Raw genomic sequence first — 19,202 nt, 5'->3', positions numbered from 1 at the left:
TGTCTGTGTGTGTGTGATTGCAAATATGCAATAGCTGAAATATGCAATAGCTGAATCCCTAGTTTACATTTACTCAATAAAATAGTTGCAAACCTTCATATTACTTATATAAAATGCTTGCGCAAACACACACACATAACCGTCCAGACAGGAGCCGTTGTGAACTTGCAACACAACAATGCTTTGCATGACTCGACAGTAGAGCAAAGCGTCGGCCTACCTAACATAATGCCGCCACTTCCCTTTTTTGGCCTTATTTCTGTTATTTTTAGGAGACAATGTGAGGCCACTGACTCCTGACTGCACGTGCCATCGCATAGCAGCTGTGGATGAAGGATCTAGATGGATTATGCACTGTATTACGCTCAAAAATTACAACTGGGGTTGTAATTATGGCTGTCATATTTTACCATCTAATAAAATACCAGGATTTCAAAGCAGGTTAGTGTAGAAGTAAACAAATTTATTACTTTTGCTAACCAAAGCAGCAGCACATATCAGTGGAGGGATGGTCAAGTCAGGTGCTCAAGAGCCTCAATCCTGCCTGTTTTCAATGTTTCCCTTCGACCGAAACAACTGATTCAATCTTGTTATCAGAGCCTTAGAGGATTTTCTGGCCTTTTCAATGATGCCTCACACGTTTGGGTAAGATGCAATTATCTTTGCCGTCTCGTTTAGAAAAAATCATGGATATACCATCTCTTAGATGAGACTTTTTTGTGCGTCTACTGCAGTAGAAATTTGTTCTTGATCTAGACTTTTTTGACTCATTGAAGATACGGTACACTTCGATATCCAAGTGTGCATAGTAGAGGACATCCTGCCCTTTCCAATGACGTCTCTCATGATTGGGTGGGATGAAATTACCTTCGCTGTCCTGCTGAGACAAGATGGATGCAACAGTTGACCCAAATGTATAGGCTGGGTCTCAGGAGGATATATAGTCTCTCAAAGGAGTTAGCATAGCACTTTTTGTAGAACCGACTATTGATCACGCTTAAAAGGTTAACTGCTGATCCCTGTTGCTACCCAAAACAGTAGCATCTAAGCACATTAAACAGCTTCTCAGAAGAAATTGAAATGTGAAAATGTACCACAGCCGCAAAGATAGCTTTCGCTCTACATCAAAATATCTGAGGAATAGTCTTAATAAAAGCCTTAATAAATGGTATTGTATAAATAAACACCCCCTTGTCACTATTTATGGAAATATTTGCTACAAGCTAGTAGCTACTCTATTTTGCCGCGCTTCGTTGAAGCTACAGTACAGGAAGTTGGGGTGCTGGTGCGTCCACTATCAGCAAGAGGCCCACCCTGCTGAAAGTGCTTTCTCTCCATTTTCATTTTCTCCCGCTCTGTCCTACAATGACTTGACACACAAGCACCAAAAAGGATTACCAGAAATTTCTCCTTTCAGAGGCACCGAACCCTTCAAGCGCTGTGTCACCTTGCAGTGTACGTGCATGTGTGTGAGAATGGGAGAGCTCCCGAGCGCCTTTGAGAAAGAAAGTAGGTGAAAAGCCAAAAACAGAAAGGCGGCGGATGGGATTGAGCGATTGGTGCTCGCAGAAAATGGGACGGGCATACAAAAAAAAAAAAAAATCAAGAGCCAGAGAGTGGAGTTCTGGCCTGCTGCCAACTGATGCCACCATGCAACTTTTGTGTGGTTAGTTGACTTAGCGGCCAAAAAAAGAACAAAGAAAAAGAGTGAAGAATACAGTTTTAAAGTCGCAGTGAGACAAAATCTCCACGGTGATATATTGTATCTGTGACTATAGTGGCAATAAAACAGCATAAGATATTTGATCCTGTTGAAATACGTGCAGCAGCATAGTACCGGTTCTGAATTTTTATTATGTCAAAGTGAATCTAGGTGAAGGGGTAATAAAACATGTTTTATTATGTTGATGCAGTATAAAAGTGATGGATGCACATCGGTCAACGCGAGGTGGCTTAAAGCTGCTATTAGATTACGAATTCAAATTGAACTACAATACTCTTAAAAGATATTTGTGTGAGTCAAATTGAATTGAAATTGGATTATACATGTTTGACCATTTTGGGTGACTAAATGCTTTTGACCCAGGGACAATTTTCATGTCCCTTGCAAGCAAACCGAACAGGAACGGTTAAAGTCTAGGTGATGTGAGACCTCCAGACCAAATGGGCGGTGTGCTTACAAGATGGTGTATGCGTCTGAGGAAATAACAGCCAATGAAGACAATAGCCAGTGTGCGTGTTTGTGTTCATGTACGAAACACAGCCCTAAGCCGCAAGCGCCCCAAAGCGTCAAGACAAAGACGAGCCAAGGAGCTAAGGTGGGCCTCTTCTGTCCTCGGATGAACACCCGAGTGACGCCAGGGGCCCAGGATGCCCGTTAATGTACCACCCTGCCCCCATAGCAAAGGGGCTACTTGAGTGCCCCCCCCCCCACCCAGGGCCTAAAATAAATACCTGATAACAATATACAGTCCGCTTAGGCTTTTAATGAAATTCCATTTCGGTTGCCATGCCACTCAAGTTTGCTTCAAACTGCGAGGCCCAAAAGAGGCGCCTCGTGCATATTCAACTAGTTTGCGGTTAGAAAATAAATCATCTCCTTTTATATTGTCGAATGTTCGCAATTTCAGCGCAGAGTAAATCCATCAATCTACTTGTACGTCAAATTGACCCATTTAAGAGTTAAAGTAAATGACTTTAACAAAAGATTTCTGCTTGGCTTGTGTATGAAAAAAAAATATTTCAACTTTTGAGAATGCATTTTTGTTAACATGCTTTTTGAATTATTTAAAATTGTTGCAACGTTCTTGATAACTAAGCAAATCCTGGGTCAGAATGACCCTATTATTGCTGTTTCTGAGGGGGCAAAAAAGAGTCACAAGATCTGCTAGTTTTTTAGCATTTCACACACACACACACACACACACACAGACCAAAAAATCTGAAAATTTTGGATTATTACACAGGACCCCGGGTCAATTTGACCCGGGATGTTATTTCTATTCTATATAAATAGACGTAACACTTAAGTATAAAATAAGCATTGCCTTTGCTACTTGGATTGCTATCAAAAAGAAAACGTCTCCTTTTTGATGCTTAGCAGAAGCGTGATGGAATCACGCACACGCAGTGGTGCGTGGAGTATGTACACTATTCATACTGGACATTCGTGGGCCCGCACAGACCAGTGAACCGGCTTAACTGGATTTTAAAGGGAGTGATTTAATTATATGCTATTAGAGAAAACAAAGGTTTGGGTTCACAATAAGTACAGCCATGCAATGCGAGAGCTGCGTCACCATTTTAATGCTACATAACAATGGGCCTCATTCATATATATATATATATATATATATATATATATATATATATATATATATATATATATATATATATATATATATATATATATATATATATATATATATATATATATATATATATATTTCAAAGCCACCCATCCCAAACATTCTGACATGTGAAAATTCACACAGCCCTGATATACAGTGAAATTAAAAAAAAAAAGTCATTTCATATTGTGTAATAATATACAGTCAACTTTGCTTCTCAGCTGCGTGTAATTCTAAAAAAAAAATTGTAGCTTCAGTGATTTTGGATCATTCATCAACAGATACAGTCTAAAGTGGACTTCATGCTAAGCTAGCAAGAGGGAAAAAAACACTGAGGAAGGGAAAGCTTCCTGCATTTCTCCAAGCAGGAAGTCATGCGCCTTTTCAGAAAAGCGGGTGGGCGGAGCCAGACGAAAGTAAGGCAGGGGGCCTCTCTGTTGCCTGGGGAAAAGACTTCGACTTTGTTTTGTCCGTTTCCGCCTTTTCCTTGTGTATTTTGTGGGTAAATATACGTACTTGTGATACACTGTATGTTGTTTGGGAATTTTAAAAAAATACTTGACTTTCACCGCCGCTCAGCTTGAGTGTAGGAGGAAGAGATTTGGCAGGCCTGGAAGCGCTGACATCAGCAGACACACACACTCACACGCACATACACACACACCTTCCCGCAGTTTGAAATGTGCGGGGGGTGAACGGGTCAGGAAGGTTTAAACAATCGGAAAGCTGCACTAGGTCAACTCTGCATATGTAGATCAAATATACAAAAGCAAACAACGTCATATGAAGCCGATTATTGACTCCCGCTCAATCTGGAGATGCTTTCCGAAGCTTATTAGAAGCTATACGAAGGTCCGTAATTGTAGGTGTGGTCTCAGTCGGGCTTCTATTTTTAACTGGCGACCAGGCTTTCCAGGCTCAAACTTTGTCAATGCGTCATCATTCTGTTAGAGGGTGTTGGATGATTTTACGATTTGGTTCGGTGCCATTTGGAGTTGATTGATGGTTGAAAAGTTGTCTAGGTTTAGCATTTTATTGGAACGTGGTCCTGTTTTTCAGGTTCAGGAAGAGGATCTTTTTTTTTTCCTCTCTTTTGCATATACTTCGGGAGATTTTAAAGCTTTTCAAAAAACGACCTTTTTCTACTTTGATAATTGAGGAGAGTCACTGGTTTCAAAATATACGTTACGCAGTTTCTAAAAAGTTGCTCAATGGCGAAAAAAAACATAATAGTTTGCCAATTTTTGGCGTACAATATCAGAGGAAATGTTACCTCCACGGGGCCTTGCAAACAGGGTTAATTTACAAGAAAATAATCATATTTAGGGATCAAAGAAAGCTATCATAAGTCTTTAAAATGTTTTTTTACCGAATGTTGTATGCTACATCCAAGATTTTACTTTAAAAACTGTAATGAATATATAGTTTTTTAAATGGTTTGACAGCACTAGTTGTTTGACAACGTGTCCGCCTAATGAGAATAAGCACTTATAAAAAAAAAAATCACATAGTTGAGACGTAGCCTGCATAGCCAAGTCGCTTTCTCTCTCTATGCCGTCTGTGTCTCCACAAGATGGATCGTGGTTTATCATCTGATTTATTTCTGGCTCCTCTGCTGGAAAATTGCAAAACTAATGATAATTCACATCTGTTAAAAAAATTTGACAAAGGGAACGCATGCATTGTTTTGCAAAGCAGTCACTGTAACATTGAGTAATAAGTTTCTTCATGTTCCATTTGATTTGCTCTTAATTGGAAAAGGAAAATGCACTGTTCCCGTAATGGCTTTAAAAATTCGATTTGATGATACCTGCAGAAATCCTTTTTAAAACTCCATCTTGTCACTGAAGTCCCTTCGCGTTCTCCCATTTGAGAACTCCTGATCTAGGCTATATATCTCGGTGTCTTTGTCAACAAGTGAGTAAACTAGCGGCTGAGCCTAACAGGAGCGTCAACGTGCCATCAGCGCGCAAGATAAAGCCACCGCTCGATTTTGATCCCAACTCTCAACTGTACCCCTCGGTCTCAAGATTTTGGGGTTGAAAAGAATGACCACAGCGGGTTACGTCCAGCTGTCGAGTCGATTGTGATATCTCTGCCGGGCCTCTTGTCATTGGAAAATCGTGACGAAGCCCCGCCCCCTTCTTCGCTGAGCCGGGGGGTGGAGGGTTATTGTGGATCCCATCTGGCTTCGGAATGCCTTTTGGGGTCCCCAAGAGGAGCTGGAGTGCTTTGCTGGGGGGAAGGTCATCAGGTTAGCTCACCACCTGCTTCCACATAACAACCAATGTATGAGCGAGGCTTGAATGACGGTAAAAGCTTGCAAATGGGAACCATTGTCCAACATATGGGAAGTGTTTTTGTCTTGTTTGTGTGTGTACTATATCTGTTTTTAGCATCATTAGAACAAGCCTTAAATGCCAGCAGGGCCTCAGCGCTAATTCGGACCAGATGCAAACCGCACCAATCACACTTGTGCAAGCACTCACATACTAAATACACACAAACAGGAAACAGCACGTCCCGAATTCCAACCAATCAAGCGGGAAGATTTGCGAATCCTTATTTTGTTTACCGGTGGCGTGAGACGTAACGCTGTGATAGACGCTAAAAGTTGGTGATGTCGACAAGGAGATCGTTGCGTGACTCGGGAAAAGGGCCGTGTTTTGGAAACACGAGATCAGAAGATGTGAACACGCCTAAGTGTCGCCATGTACAGTATGCGCACAGAATCATACGTGACCCGCGCTAGCAACACTGCCTGCAAGTTGACGGATAAAGATTTGCGAAAATGACAAATTTAGATCGCTAAGCATGTCAAAAAACAATTTATGGTCTTAATTTTCATTTCCCGGCAGCACAAAGCTTCAAATTGTAATCAAAGTTTATGGAAATAAGGGATGAGTATGCGCGTCGTTGCTAACGTGTTTCAGCCGACTTGCTAGCTAGCGCATCCCATGATGTCCTTACCTTCTATTTGAATTCACTTTAAAATCTATCTATTGCCTAGAAAAATACTTTATTCATGTTTTTTTCTGTAAAGTAGGGATTTCAAACCAGCAACAATTTTTGAGCTACATCCATGTATCATGCATTATTTTTATCAAGGGAATTAAGTGTAGAACTACAATGTGTGGCTAACTAAATTCTATTTTTTTTGACAAATGAGGACCCTTTCATCAGAGCCAGTCACATATTATTTTCATGCATGTGGCGACTGATTACAGGCATATTCAACAGACAAGTCTTTTGCTCCAAATTCGTGACTTTCCTAACAAAGCTTCATAGTCTCCATCTTAGATAAACCTTGAGCTGACCATCCTGGAAAATGAATTTGTGATTTCCAGTTGGCCGACAGAAGAAATTCTCAAAATTCGCAACTGGAAGAAAAGCACTGTTATACAAAGTGGCTCAAAAGATGCTTTTTTTTTTTGAAATACTTGAGACTGGATTTCCATGAACTGCTGTCCTTAAGTTACCTAATGGTTCTCTGAACAAGCAAAGCCAGTCCTGAATGGATACGCAAGTTTGCACCCACAGTGCTGCGCGGTGTTAAGTGTTGGGGTCGTAAACCTCAGTTAAACTCTCTCCAGGCTACATGTGTTAAAATAAGCCAAGCTTCACTTTCTCTGGACTGATTTGCTCATATAATTTCTTTTTTTTCAGTCCCATGATAGCTTCACTGTTCATATAGGTGCCTCCTTTCATAACGGCAACCAGGGGATGCCCCAGCAAACTTAGGTCTGGTGATGACATTTAACTTTGCAACGCTATAAAAAATGATCATCTCCATGGTAATCAAAAAAAAAAAAATAGTTGTTATTTATTTTCATCTTAGCATGTGATTTTTTTGGGGCTAGTTTAGCATGCTATCTTAGATTAATGTGTCATTTTGGCTCTTTTTGATTTCTCTCGCTTAAATCACCAGACCAAAAGATTTAGCATCTGCTTCTTAGTTTAAAATTAATCAAGGAACTCTTTCCAGTGTTGACAGAAAACTAGAAATTATTCTGCTCTGCATTACACTTATTATCAAAAGAAAAAATGCTATCAGGACACAATTAGCATCTATCAACCACATTTTCACACGTTTTTATAACTTTTAAGTTTTTTTTATGTATTTGTGAGCTGTAAACAAAGATTCTATCAGCATCTAACAATCACATTTCACACAATTTTTTATATCTTTAATTTTGTTTGCGTTTATGTGCTGTACATAAAGATGCTATCTAAACTATTAGCTGTTTTTCTCAAACGTTTGTAACTTGTGCCGTTTGTTAAACGTGTCTGTGTGCTGCAAAACAAAAATGTGTTTGGATCACTGTTAGCATCTAACAGTCACGTTTCACACATTAATTCTTGAAAATCGATTTACGCTCATGTCTTTGTGTGATGTAAACAAAGATTAAAGCTAGCATTTCCATGCCTGCAATAAACCAAGCTCTTTCGTGGAAAAAAAAACTGAAAAATAAAAATCAGGATATATGGGATTCAATTCTAAAATTTGACACCAAAAACACATTTTTGTCCTTCCAGATAGTTTTTCTAAGAGGATCACGTGTAGACGTTCATTTTTTTTATCGTTTAGGTTCTTGTATTGACAAGAATACGTTTTTCATCAAAAATCCTTATAATAACAAATGATTGTGGTCTAAAACAAAAGACGCTAAGTTAGTTAGCATATAGAAACCAACTGTCACGAAAACATTTGCGCTTTCATTTTTGGTATCAAGCAAAATCAACACTTTCGGTCAAACATGGCGCTATTTCATTGCTATGTGACCTGTATGCTAACTGATTTAGTGAGAAGATATCTATCAATCATTTCCTACTAGTGTAACTTTAGCTGATTTCTTTTTTTGCCCCTCACATTAGTTTCATTTAAAAGGCGAATTGATGATTCACTTGGGCGAGGCTCTGGGCTTCCAGTCAGTTCTGCTTGACTAAGATAACAAATGGGCTGAAGACTGCATGGTAGCGATTTTCTTATCTAACCGCGTCGTAAAATGTCCCTTTACCCTGGACGCTTCTACGCTATCACGTCACCGCCGGGAGCGTTTCGCCGTTTTCTAGATGTTGACATCATCTGTAATAATATCTTCCCACTTGGCTACTTTGTTGCCGTTGTAAGGAGGTGTGGATAGCAATCTCATTTACCACACATATTCCTCATCTCTCGCACTCTAACCCCCCACAGGAATAGCAACAACCCCGTTCTGATTAGCTATCAATTATTAGAGCATAATACTTTCTCCTAACATCTTCTTATAAAGTTTTCAAAGTTGCGGAGTTACGTTTGCGCTGGAGTGGAATTGCTACTCCAGTTAGCTAAACGGCGTAGCTTAGCTACAACACGCGGGCGGGCTAATGTAAGCTAGCAATTGGCGATTATGCTTTTTTTACTGAAACACACTACGTCAGGGATGTCCAGGTCAACAATATTAATACGTGTTACTCGCATTTCGAATCGGTATTGTTTATTAACCCTTAGAGCGCTCTTCAACGTGAAATGACGTCAAATGAAAACCAAAATGAAGAGCAACATCGGCATCAATTGATGTCAACTATGTTTTTTTTTTTTTTATGGGAATGAGTTGAGAAATGGTTTGAGAAAAATAAAATCAAAAAAAGGTCAGTCAGAATGCTCAGCATTAGTCTGCAGGTTCTTTTTTTCAAAGACTGAAATTGAAAAAGTTAACGCAAAAGATTTTATCGGATTAATTCTATGGGGATGACCCTCCTCAAGAGTAAACTGATACTTGGTATTGTAACGCTATTTTTTCCCGATGGACAAGTAATTGATATCAATTTTCACAACAATAGAATCACTCCCAAAATCATACATTCACAATATTACAACCTGAAAATGTACAGTATGTATTTCAGGAAAAAAAAAACTTGATGTTTTCTTCTAATATTCTGACAATCTTGTAACGTTCAAATTTGTTTTCCTGTAAAACTAACACGTTTTTGTGTTCATTCTAGCTTTATTGTATAATATTCAGCCACGTTTCTGAAAATATCCTCCAACATTTAACACAAACTGTGCACAACATCCCCCATCGTTATCATTTGGCACAAAAAGCTCCCCTGTCTACTTTATCTGACACCTCTCTCATATTTACATCATATTTATTTGCGGCGGTTGTAACGTGAGAGAGCAACCGCTCCTCGTGCTTCCCATTTGCCTTGTCCCAACTCGCTCCGTCTGGAAGTTTCTTTGTTGGGGAGTTTCTGGTATCACTTGGTGTGCGCGCGCGCGCGTGTGTGTGCTTGCGTGTTCTTGGCAAGTGTAGAGCCTCTGAATGCTTTAGGACAGAGTGTCCTGATACGCCTCACAGGGATGTCCCTTGTTGTCCCAAAGCAGAGTACACACACCATACGGATCTGTAAAAAACTGCTTCAATGGGAAAGTACACACACACATGCACAAACACTCTTAATGTACATATTCACTCAAAATAGTATCTGGAACAGTTTAGTATGTTATATCACAGTGTTATGGATTTTGCACATGACTTTCCACGTCAGTATGTGTGTGTGTGTGTGTAATCTCACACCGAGTCACATTCTTCCAAGAAACTCCCATCGAAAAGCACACTGACCTAAAGACGCGTGACGGGCCAAGTCGGTTCCGATTGGCTGCCGAAGGTGGGCCGGGTCGGGCAACTCCCCCGCCTGGAGCGCGCTCACTGGAGGAAGCAGAAGCGTAAACACACACACGCTTTTGTGAACATGTGCTCTTACACAATGAGCACATGGTGTCTTTTCAGACCCCTTGCCAATCAGTCAAGAAAAGGAGACAAGAGAGTTTCTTTCCCGTACAACTTGTTAGACCGTAATTGCAAAGAAGACACGCAAACGATACAAAATCGAAAATAGTATGATTTCAAAAAATATTTTGCAAGATTACGGTGATCATTTTAGTAGACTCATTCTTGCTAGTAAAAAAAAATATATATATATATATATATATATATATATATATATATATATATATATATATATATATATATATATATATATATATATATGTGTGTGTGTGTATAAGAGAATAATAATAAAAGAATATACAATGTTTTGTAAAATTATACGAAAATAAACAAAGTATTTTTAAATTATATGAGAAAAATGTTTAAACTTTTTTTCCACCTAAAAACATTTTTTATCATAATTTCTGAGGTTTTTTTTTTTTCAAAATATTTTTTTCCTTAGCAATTTTTGTGCTACCTGCATGTTGTCATTACAAGATTCAAGAGTTTTATTGTCATATGTATAGTATTATTATGCCACACATTGAAATTCTTATTCTGTTCACTTCCCCGAGCAGACTACTTTCCATATTCGAGCAAATAAATAAATAGCAATAAATAGCACGAAAACAACAAAAATGTAGCGCAAAATAATATTTTTGCACGCAGTAAGAGGCAGATTAATGTGTGAGGGATTTGTCGAGAATTCTGATGGCCTGTGGGTCGAAATTGTTAGCCAGCCTCGCAGTCCTGGCCCTCAGGCCCTCAACCTTTTTTGTACAATTAATCTTCTATTACAATTTTAAACTTATAATATTGTCACTTTATCTTTCTACAGTTACAACGTTGATACCAAATCATCAGTATTAATAACTAATACAGTACTTCACCTGCTTTTACGCACCATTGAATGTAAATAATAATTGTGATGTGTAATAGCTGTTTTGGCAGTGAAGCATGGTTGGATTCCGGCGCGTCTGACTGTAGGTGATTAGGGAGTGTATGACACTAATGTAATGAGAACGAAGTATAGCAGGATTTTTTCTGCCGAGCTCGAGATCCCTCTTTAGTGTATACGTCAACACAAGGTGAACACGCGAACACAAGCTGGGACGCACATTTGATTGTGGAGAATGGAATGTTCTGTCTGCAGTCCAGAGCTCAGGGCAGCTGGAACCTGGACACGGCGTCTGTGTGTGTGTGTGTGTGTGAGTAGAAAAGTGTGTGTGCGTGTCAGTGTGGCCACAATATAAATAACCACGCTCTCTCTGCAATGTCAACCGAGGCGAAACTCCGTGTTTATTTGTCAAGCGTAGCATACGTGTCACATATGCGCGGTGGAATCTAGCGAGGCCTCGGAGCTCGCCAGTGTTACATGTGAGGAACTTTTACAACAGGCCAGGGGAAAACTTTTTTTTTTCCAAATAAACTGTTGTGTCCTCAGATGGCTTAATAAATGGCAAAAAAATGTTTAGTTCAAAGTATTATCATATATGGGGTGGACTAGTAGCCGGCTGGTATCAGATTTCAAACTACAAATTCAAATGACCGAAAATTAACTTCATAATGTTGGAATAGTGTTTTTAAATAATGAGATAAACTGTAAAGAAAAAAAAAAAGTAAACTCCTGGAGCCAATGCAATGTATAAGTGTATTCATCAGGCCCTGGTCTACTTCTGCAACCATGCTAATTGTTCTTTTCTGTTTTAGTACTTACACTTAAAGTTAACACCATGTCTGTGGTTGTACCGTTTCACTGCATTTTAAACACAACACGGTGATATAAGTGTAATACGAAAGCAAAGTCAGCTAAGGGGTTTAACCCTAAACTGTAATACAGCAATGGGTTTAATACAGGGGACAAGAGTGTAATTAGCAACCATTTGCACTGGAGGCATTATCATGACACAACTATAGAAGACAGTTGTATTAACATTTGTCTAAATTTCATCCGTCACATACACAAGTGAAGTATTGTTGAGGTTGAATTCACAAAAAACGTCTTTAATTAGGGAACTATAAAACTTCTATCTTGCATTTCCTGGTCAACAGCCAGAGAAAGAATGCAAATTTGATCTTCGTTCAAATGTTTTTACAAACGATAAGTAGTGAATTGAACCAACGAAATGCATTCACTCCACATATTTCTCCGCCGATTGGTGGTACTGTAAAGAGACTGCAGGCTGATGACGTCGATGCAGCAATAAAGCAGATAAAAATCCAAGGCGATGTGAAATATTTAATCCTAATCAGTTTAAAGGAAGCCACACTGAAGCCACATTATTTCATACTATGACTTTAAACCAGAGGGCGCCAAAGTATATTTAAAGATCTTGACACAAAAGCTTGGATAATAGGCCCTGGATGGATTCAGAAGAGTGCCTCGTTGTACTTTAACCTCTTAAGTCATGACACACTAAACCCGGAGAAAAAGAAAAGTCCCCGCCTGCTTAGGTCTAAATTGAGCTATGTGCTGTTGCTGGCTGATGAAACACACGGGCAACACCTTGTGAGGACCCCTCCCGACAAGTCTTCAATCCAATTCCCCTCAGCCAATCGCCCGCCCCGCAGCCCGCACGGCTACATCCAATTACAAGCCAGTGTGGGAAGATGCCTCGGCCAATGAGAGGCATTTGCCTTGCGCTCGTTATCGCGCGTTTTACGACATCTCGGGAGCTGATGTGATCCTGCAACTAAAAGCCAGAGCTGCCACTTGGGCCTCAGTCAAACGTGACAGTGCCTCCTTATAAAAAATCAAAATTATTTAAAAAAAAAAAAAAGACAAACGAAGTGACGGGGAAATTTTTCGGCGTGACAGCCTTTGATTGTTCCCACATGTTGCTGATAGACAAAAAGGCTTCTGTGTCGCTCAGCTTTGACTGTGCAGCTGTTAGGCGCTCACACACACACACACACACACACACATGCAGTCACACCCTCTCTCACACTCACTCGCTCACCCACACCCTCTCTCCCTCACACACACATACGCAATCTCAAGCACACGTGCACACACTCATTTTTACAAGAATTAGCTTAGATGACAAAATACCTTAGAAAAAGTCAGTCACAACGATGGCATAATAATATGGGAAAAATACAAACGTATAAAATAAGTCGGAATATGGAGGAAACGTATGCAAAATGCAAGATATTCAGATATCGGTACTCGGCGATGCTACGATTGTATCGACTGCTATCGTGAGGTCCGATATCTTGAAATAAGACGAGCTTTTGGCCTGATACGACACATGGTATTGGTACTCGACACCAGTATCTTAGCGATGTTTGATACCACTTTTTTCAAACCGATATTAGTAGAGGTAAACTGGAGATGTCACGATACCGTGTACTGATACCACTTATACTTTTGATACACAAAATGTCACCTGAAAAACAAATGACATAAATTTAACTCATTCAATCCCACAGACATATTTTTATGATTTTTTTAAGAGTCCAGACATTAAATCCCAAATTTCTTTAGTTTATAAATACAGTACTAAAGTTGTCAATTTCTTTAGGTATAAATGTGCCTAAAAAAATAATTACTAAAGTAAGTACCTATGGTAATTGATTAATGTACAGAGTAATTGATTACTTTGGTACTTTATTCATTTAGTCATTTCAGACACTCATTTAGCTAAACGCTTTAAAAAATGAAAAAAATATGAATAACTAAATGGGATTATTTTTTATTTATTTGTAAAAATTAATAATAAAACTTTGGGATTTAATGTGTTAAAGTTAAAACAACAATATGAAAGAATTTCTCCCAAAAGTAACACTTTTTACTTTTTTACTTTTTTTTCTTACTTTTACTTTACTTTTACTTTTTATTATTATTATTTTTTTAAACATCTCTTGCATTCTCATGGTAACTGGATTACCTATTTTTGTAGGCCAGAAGAGTCGCAGACCTGGCTGGACTACTGTCATGCTGCATTAGCATTAGCCCTTGTGCTAACATTTGTATTGGACGTGCATTATTCCTTATCCTTGGAATCCAGGATTTGACTTTAAATAACATTGTCATGCTAATTTTAGCGTCTAGACTTGACATTTAAAGGCACGGTATCTAACCGAGACCAGGCTGGTCTGCACTTGAACACCTGACGCAAAGCACGCTATCACGCGTTATGTAAACTCGCGCCACTAATCTGAGGCTAATGTCAACACACGCCACACCACGTGCTGACTGGGTCAAACGCACACATTGTGTAACTTAAGGTATTTCTTATTAGATTTGTCTTCTGCTTTTTTTTATATATCATTTTTTTTCCCTATAACTTTTATGGTCTTGATATTTTGTTTTGCCGAAAGTTTTAGCGAGCGATTATGATGTCAACGACATCAAGAAAGGCAGTGGAATATTTCATCGAAAAGGGTTGGTGTGACGGTGGGCGTTTTTTTTTTTTTTTTAAACACTAACGCACACCATGTGTGCGCTCCACACTTCTTCCGCACACTTTCACTTTTCACCACGTGTCAGTCACAGATGTTTCCTCCAAGACTTTGTTTTTTTATTCTTCACATGATTCTGCTTCTGTGACAAAAAATGCATTTTTTTGCTCATCACATGAGCATGTGCTTGGTAAATTTTTCTGTTTTACGTTTTATAGCAGCAGGGATGTCAAAATAGTTTTTATCGTGGGCCTAATTGTTTTTATAGTTTCTGCCCGAGGGCCGAAATAACTGTCAAAAATTTCAAAATGTACGGAAATTACATGAAGTCAATCATAAAAATGAATTAGAGAAGCTATTAATTTCAAGTGAAATCCCTGGTACAAATGAAAATGCGAATTAGCTAAACGCATACATGTTAGCGCTAATGACATGATGAAGATAACTAATATTAGCTAGCATGTTATCAACAGTCACAAATTGCTGGATCAACAAACTAATTTGGGATATATTATCATAAATCATCATTCTAACAAAGAAAATACAATTTACAGACGGTCGTGGGCCAGATTTCACTAAGACAAAACAACGTCTGCGTCATCGGCTGACTGCTTTCAAAACCGCACCATCCTTCTCACTACAAAATGTAATATCAACAGCGGCCAGAGGTGGCGCCAAAAAACAAAGGTCAAGCCAAGCAAAGCACAAATGAATGAAATTTTCGGTTTTTGCATGGGCCACAAATGACCCCTGGACCATAGCTTGGACATCCGTGGTATAGGCAATCAATCCTTGGTTATTTATTTATTTATTTTATTTATTTTTTCAAGTGAGTGCTGCAAAACGGCAGACACCGAATGAGTTACGTAGTTAGTAAACTTGTTTTCTTATTGATTTGAATGAATTAGCTCATTTTCAAAGCTTCCATTTTGAAAATGACGAATGAATCAACTCGATTCATTGCTCAGTTTTGTGCGCGCGGGTGTTTCCGTCTTTTAAAATGTTGGCTAATCAAGAGATACTCGAAAGGATAAAGACGGGTTTCCCTGGTATCTCCTCTTACGTCATCGCATTGACCACACACACATTTACACACACACACGGCCGTCATAATCGTGCGTTCATCACCAACTGCAATACTTTTATGGATTTGCATCAGACGAGGCGCACATTCCTCCAGCAAAAACTTGAATTCCTAGTCTCAAAAAAAAAAAAACCCCACTGCGGACAATACTTTCCACTTGACCACCTTAAAAACACAAATATGTGCGTATATGCACACAATGTTCAAACACACAAACCCACAGAGAGCGAGAAAAAAAAAGGTTAAGACTCTGCCCACACCCTACATAAAAAAAAGGATAATTGAAACCCACTCTTGTTCCTTTTGCGAGTGTACTGCCAATCCAAACCAAACCCAGGAAAGACGGGAAAGCTTGGTGGAAAACAATGTTGTGATTTTGACTTTTTGCCCGTTTGAACCCGAGAATGCGGTCGGTTCAACTATAGGAAAACACGGGACCCGGTTTTGGAAGGCGTGTTTTAAATTAATATCGCTTGCACTCCCTCAGGTCCCGTAAGCGTTAGCGAGGGAAGGGGGAAAGGGATAATGAATTTCCCGAAGCGCTGCAGCGGCTTGTAGCGCAGGAAGACTAAAAGACTAAAAATTCCACAGAGGTTGTCAAGGAATGCACTCGGCTTTTCTTCTGCTTCGATTTCATTGTGCACTAGAAAGAACACCTCACAATCTGATCTGGTTCTCGTTTTTAGTAGAATTCAGTAGGATTTAGGGAAAAAAAAAAGCACTAAACAGATTTGTTTGGGGGTTTTTTTTGGTTGGTTTACTCCTCTTTTACCCTTATCAACATCACCAAAACAAACAAAAAAAAAAGTGTTAAAATTTGGGTTAAAAAGTTAACATCAAGGATAGGCCAGTACCGGTAACAAGTGTCAATTTACCTGAATTTCTTTTAAGGTATCGGTACACACGACGACAAGCGATACCGATGTTGGTCACTTGGAACTAGATCAAATCTAAAGGATAAAGCATTATTAGATGAAATAAGATGTTGGGAAGATGAGGATGAAGTCATGATGATGCAATATATTATTTAAAAAAAAATATATCACAAGAATGAAGTTAAAATGTACGACGAGGAAAACTAGCGATATGATGATGACATTTTGAACATTTTCATTTTTTTGGTCTGTGTCTTGGAACTCATTGGAGCGCCTGATTCTAGTAGAGGACATCTTGGAAACGGGACGTGTGATTGGATTTTAGTGGCAAGCCAGTGTTAACCATTAAAAAAAAAAAACACACACGCTTGTCCAATCTCCCGATAAGCTTCCATGGGAAAAGAAGCTGCGAGTTGATCGATACGCCGTGGCACGCTTCGCCACACGTGATCAGTTATTAGATACGGCTCTTGCGCAACAAAGGGGCCCTTTGTTCACAATTCAGGAGAAGCTCGATTATAGATCACTGGCCCTCTTGCGTCATTCTCGACACAAAAGCGGCGGAACACACAACGTAGACGTCGACTCAAACCGCCGCACTTTAGTTCGAATCCCCGAGAATGCAACAGAGATGGAAAAAATACTCACGCTCCCTGCTTAAGTAGAAGTACAAATACTTGTTAAAAGAAAAAAAAAAGATGAAGGCATTTAAGCCTGAGCCTCAGTATCCATCCACCAATATCAATGCTTGCCCTTGGACTGTAAAAGTGCTCTGATACTACAACACCCGATACCATAAGCATGCAGTGTACAATTGAAATAATATTTTGCATGATTAATGTGCATCACTGCTGAAAAATATCCATAGGCATGTCAAGCTCATTTTTTAGGGTGCTAAAGCATCTCCAAGTAAATCCCAGCACCTCCAAAATTTGGTAGCTATTGAGATTTTTTTTTAACTGTATATCCTTTATTTTATTTTTTAACACTCAAAAGATTTATTGGTTAATAAAAATACAAGTCGTGTCGGTTCGACTTTGAATACAAGGGCAATTTTGTATTTATTTTTTTTATTAAAAATGTATTTTTGCCGTTGCGAGGCGCCATTTTTTCGCAGAAAACCTGTACCGGTAGTCGGCAGTAATGAGCGTTTCCCGTTTTGCGTTGCAGAACTCCATCCGCCACAACCTTTCACTTCACAGCCGCTTCATCCGCGTCCAGAACGAAGGCACGGGCAAGAGTTCCTGGTGGATGATCAATCCGGACGGAGGCAAGGGCGGCAAAGCGCCGCGTCGCCGCGCCGTCTCCATGGACAACAGCAACAAGTACACCAAGTCGGCCCGCGGGCGCGCCGCCAAGAAAAAAGCCGCCCTGCAGGCCGCGGCGGCCGACGCCAACGGCGAGAGCCCCTCGGGCTTGTCCAAGTGGCCGGGGAGCCCCGCGTCCCGCAGCAGCGAGGAGCTGGACGCCTGGACGGACTTCCGCTCCCGCACCAATTCCAACGCCAGCACGCTGAGCGGGCGTCTCTCGCCCATCCCGGCCAACCCGGAGCCGGACGAGGTCCCCGACGACGAGCCCCCCCTCTCGCCCATGCTCTACTCCGGTCCCGGCAGGGCCCTGTCCCCCGGCGCGGCGGGCAACGGGAAGCCCGCCCCCGCCGAGCTGCCCCGTCTGGCGGACCTGGCCGGGACCATGAACCTGAACGACGGACTGAGCGACGAGCTGATGGACGAGCTGGATGACATCCACTCGGCGGCCGGCAATCCGGGACAAGTCCCTTCCAACGGGACCTCGGGCTTCGCTTTCGTCCCCAAATCCAACGGGCTGGTCCTGCCTTCCCCCAACGCCTCCCCCGCCTCCAACGCTTCTCCCAACGGCGGAGGCAACTACGGCAACTCCATCTTCGGCTCCCACCCGCCGGGCTCGTCCCTGCGCCCGTCCCCCATGCAAACCATCCAGGAGAACAAGCAGACGTCCTTCTCCGGCATCGGGGCGTCGCGCTTCGGCAGCGTGACGCTACAGGACCTGCTCAACTCCGACGGCCGCGGCGACGTCATGATGACCCAGTCGGACCCGCTCATGTCGCAGGCCGGCGCCGCCGCCATCGCGTCCCAGAATTCCCGCCGGGGGCTCATGCTCCGCAACGACCCCGTCATGACCTTCGGAACCGGCGGGGGGGTTCAGGGCGCCCATCCCGAGACGCTCCAAAGCAACAATCACAACCGGAGCTCGGCCAGGGCCCTCAACCGAGGTCTGAATCTGGCCAACGAGGTCAACGCTCTGACCAACGCCAAGCAGCAGCTCCTGCTGTCCCCGCTGGGCGGAAACGGATCGTCCTCCATGCAGATCGACACCTCCATCTTCCTGAACGGGGCGGTGAGCAACGGCGGGGGCGTCTGCCAAGACCGCTTCCCCGCCGATCTGGACCTGGACATTTTTAACGGCAGCCTGGAGTGCGACATGGACTCCATCATCAGGAACGAGCTGATGGACGCCGACGGGCTGGACTTTAACTTCGACTCTCTGGTCAACATGAACGGAGTCAGCAACTTCGCCAGCGCCAAGCAGGCTTCGCAGAGCTGGGTACCCGGCTGAAGGGGATGCGGCAGGTGGGTCCGTTTCTGTCTTCGGACCTCCTCGGCCAGGGGTGTCCAACCTGTGGCCCGCGGGCGAAATTGACCGGTTGAGTTCGGTTCAGCGACGTATATATAGCGACGTGCTATCCAGTGTCCAAATT

At 41.3% G+C, this 19,202-nt stretch overlaps 1 protein-coding gene across 1 annotated transcript in view; it reads left to right on the top strand.

Annotated features, from left to right (window-relative positions):
* Positions 1-19,202, top strand: part of foxo3b (forkhead box O3b) — a 43,947-nt gene that overhangs the window by 21,257 nt on the left and 3,488 nt on the right. The window contains exon 3 of the mRNA XM_088403019.1: positions 17,636-19,074. Within this exon, the coding sequence (XP_088259145.1) occupies positions 17,636-19,060 (1,425 nt within the window). The 3' untranslated portion in view covers positions 19,061-19,074. The remainder of the gene's footprint in view (positions 1-17,635; positions 19,075-19,202) is intronic.

The sequence above is a fragment of the Hippichthys cyanospilos genome, chromosome 20 (genome assembly GCF_059441005.1).
Source record: "Hippichthys cyanospilos isolate Australia breed blue-spotted pipefish chromosome 20, RoL_Hcya_1.0, whole genome shotgun sequence".
Taxonomy (NCBI): domain Eukaryota; kingdom Metazoa; phylum Chordata; class Actinopteri; order Syngnathiformes; family Syngnathidae; genus Hippichthys; species Hippichthys cyanospilos.
Note: the sequence above shows the minus strand (reverse complement) of the source record. Positions and strands in the feature narration are given on the sequence as shown.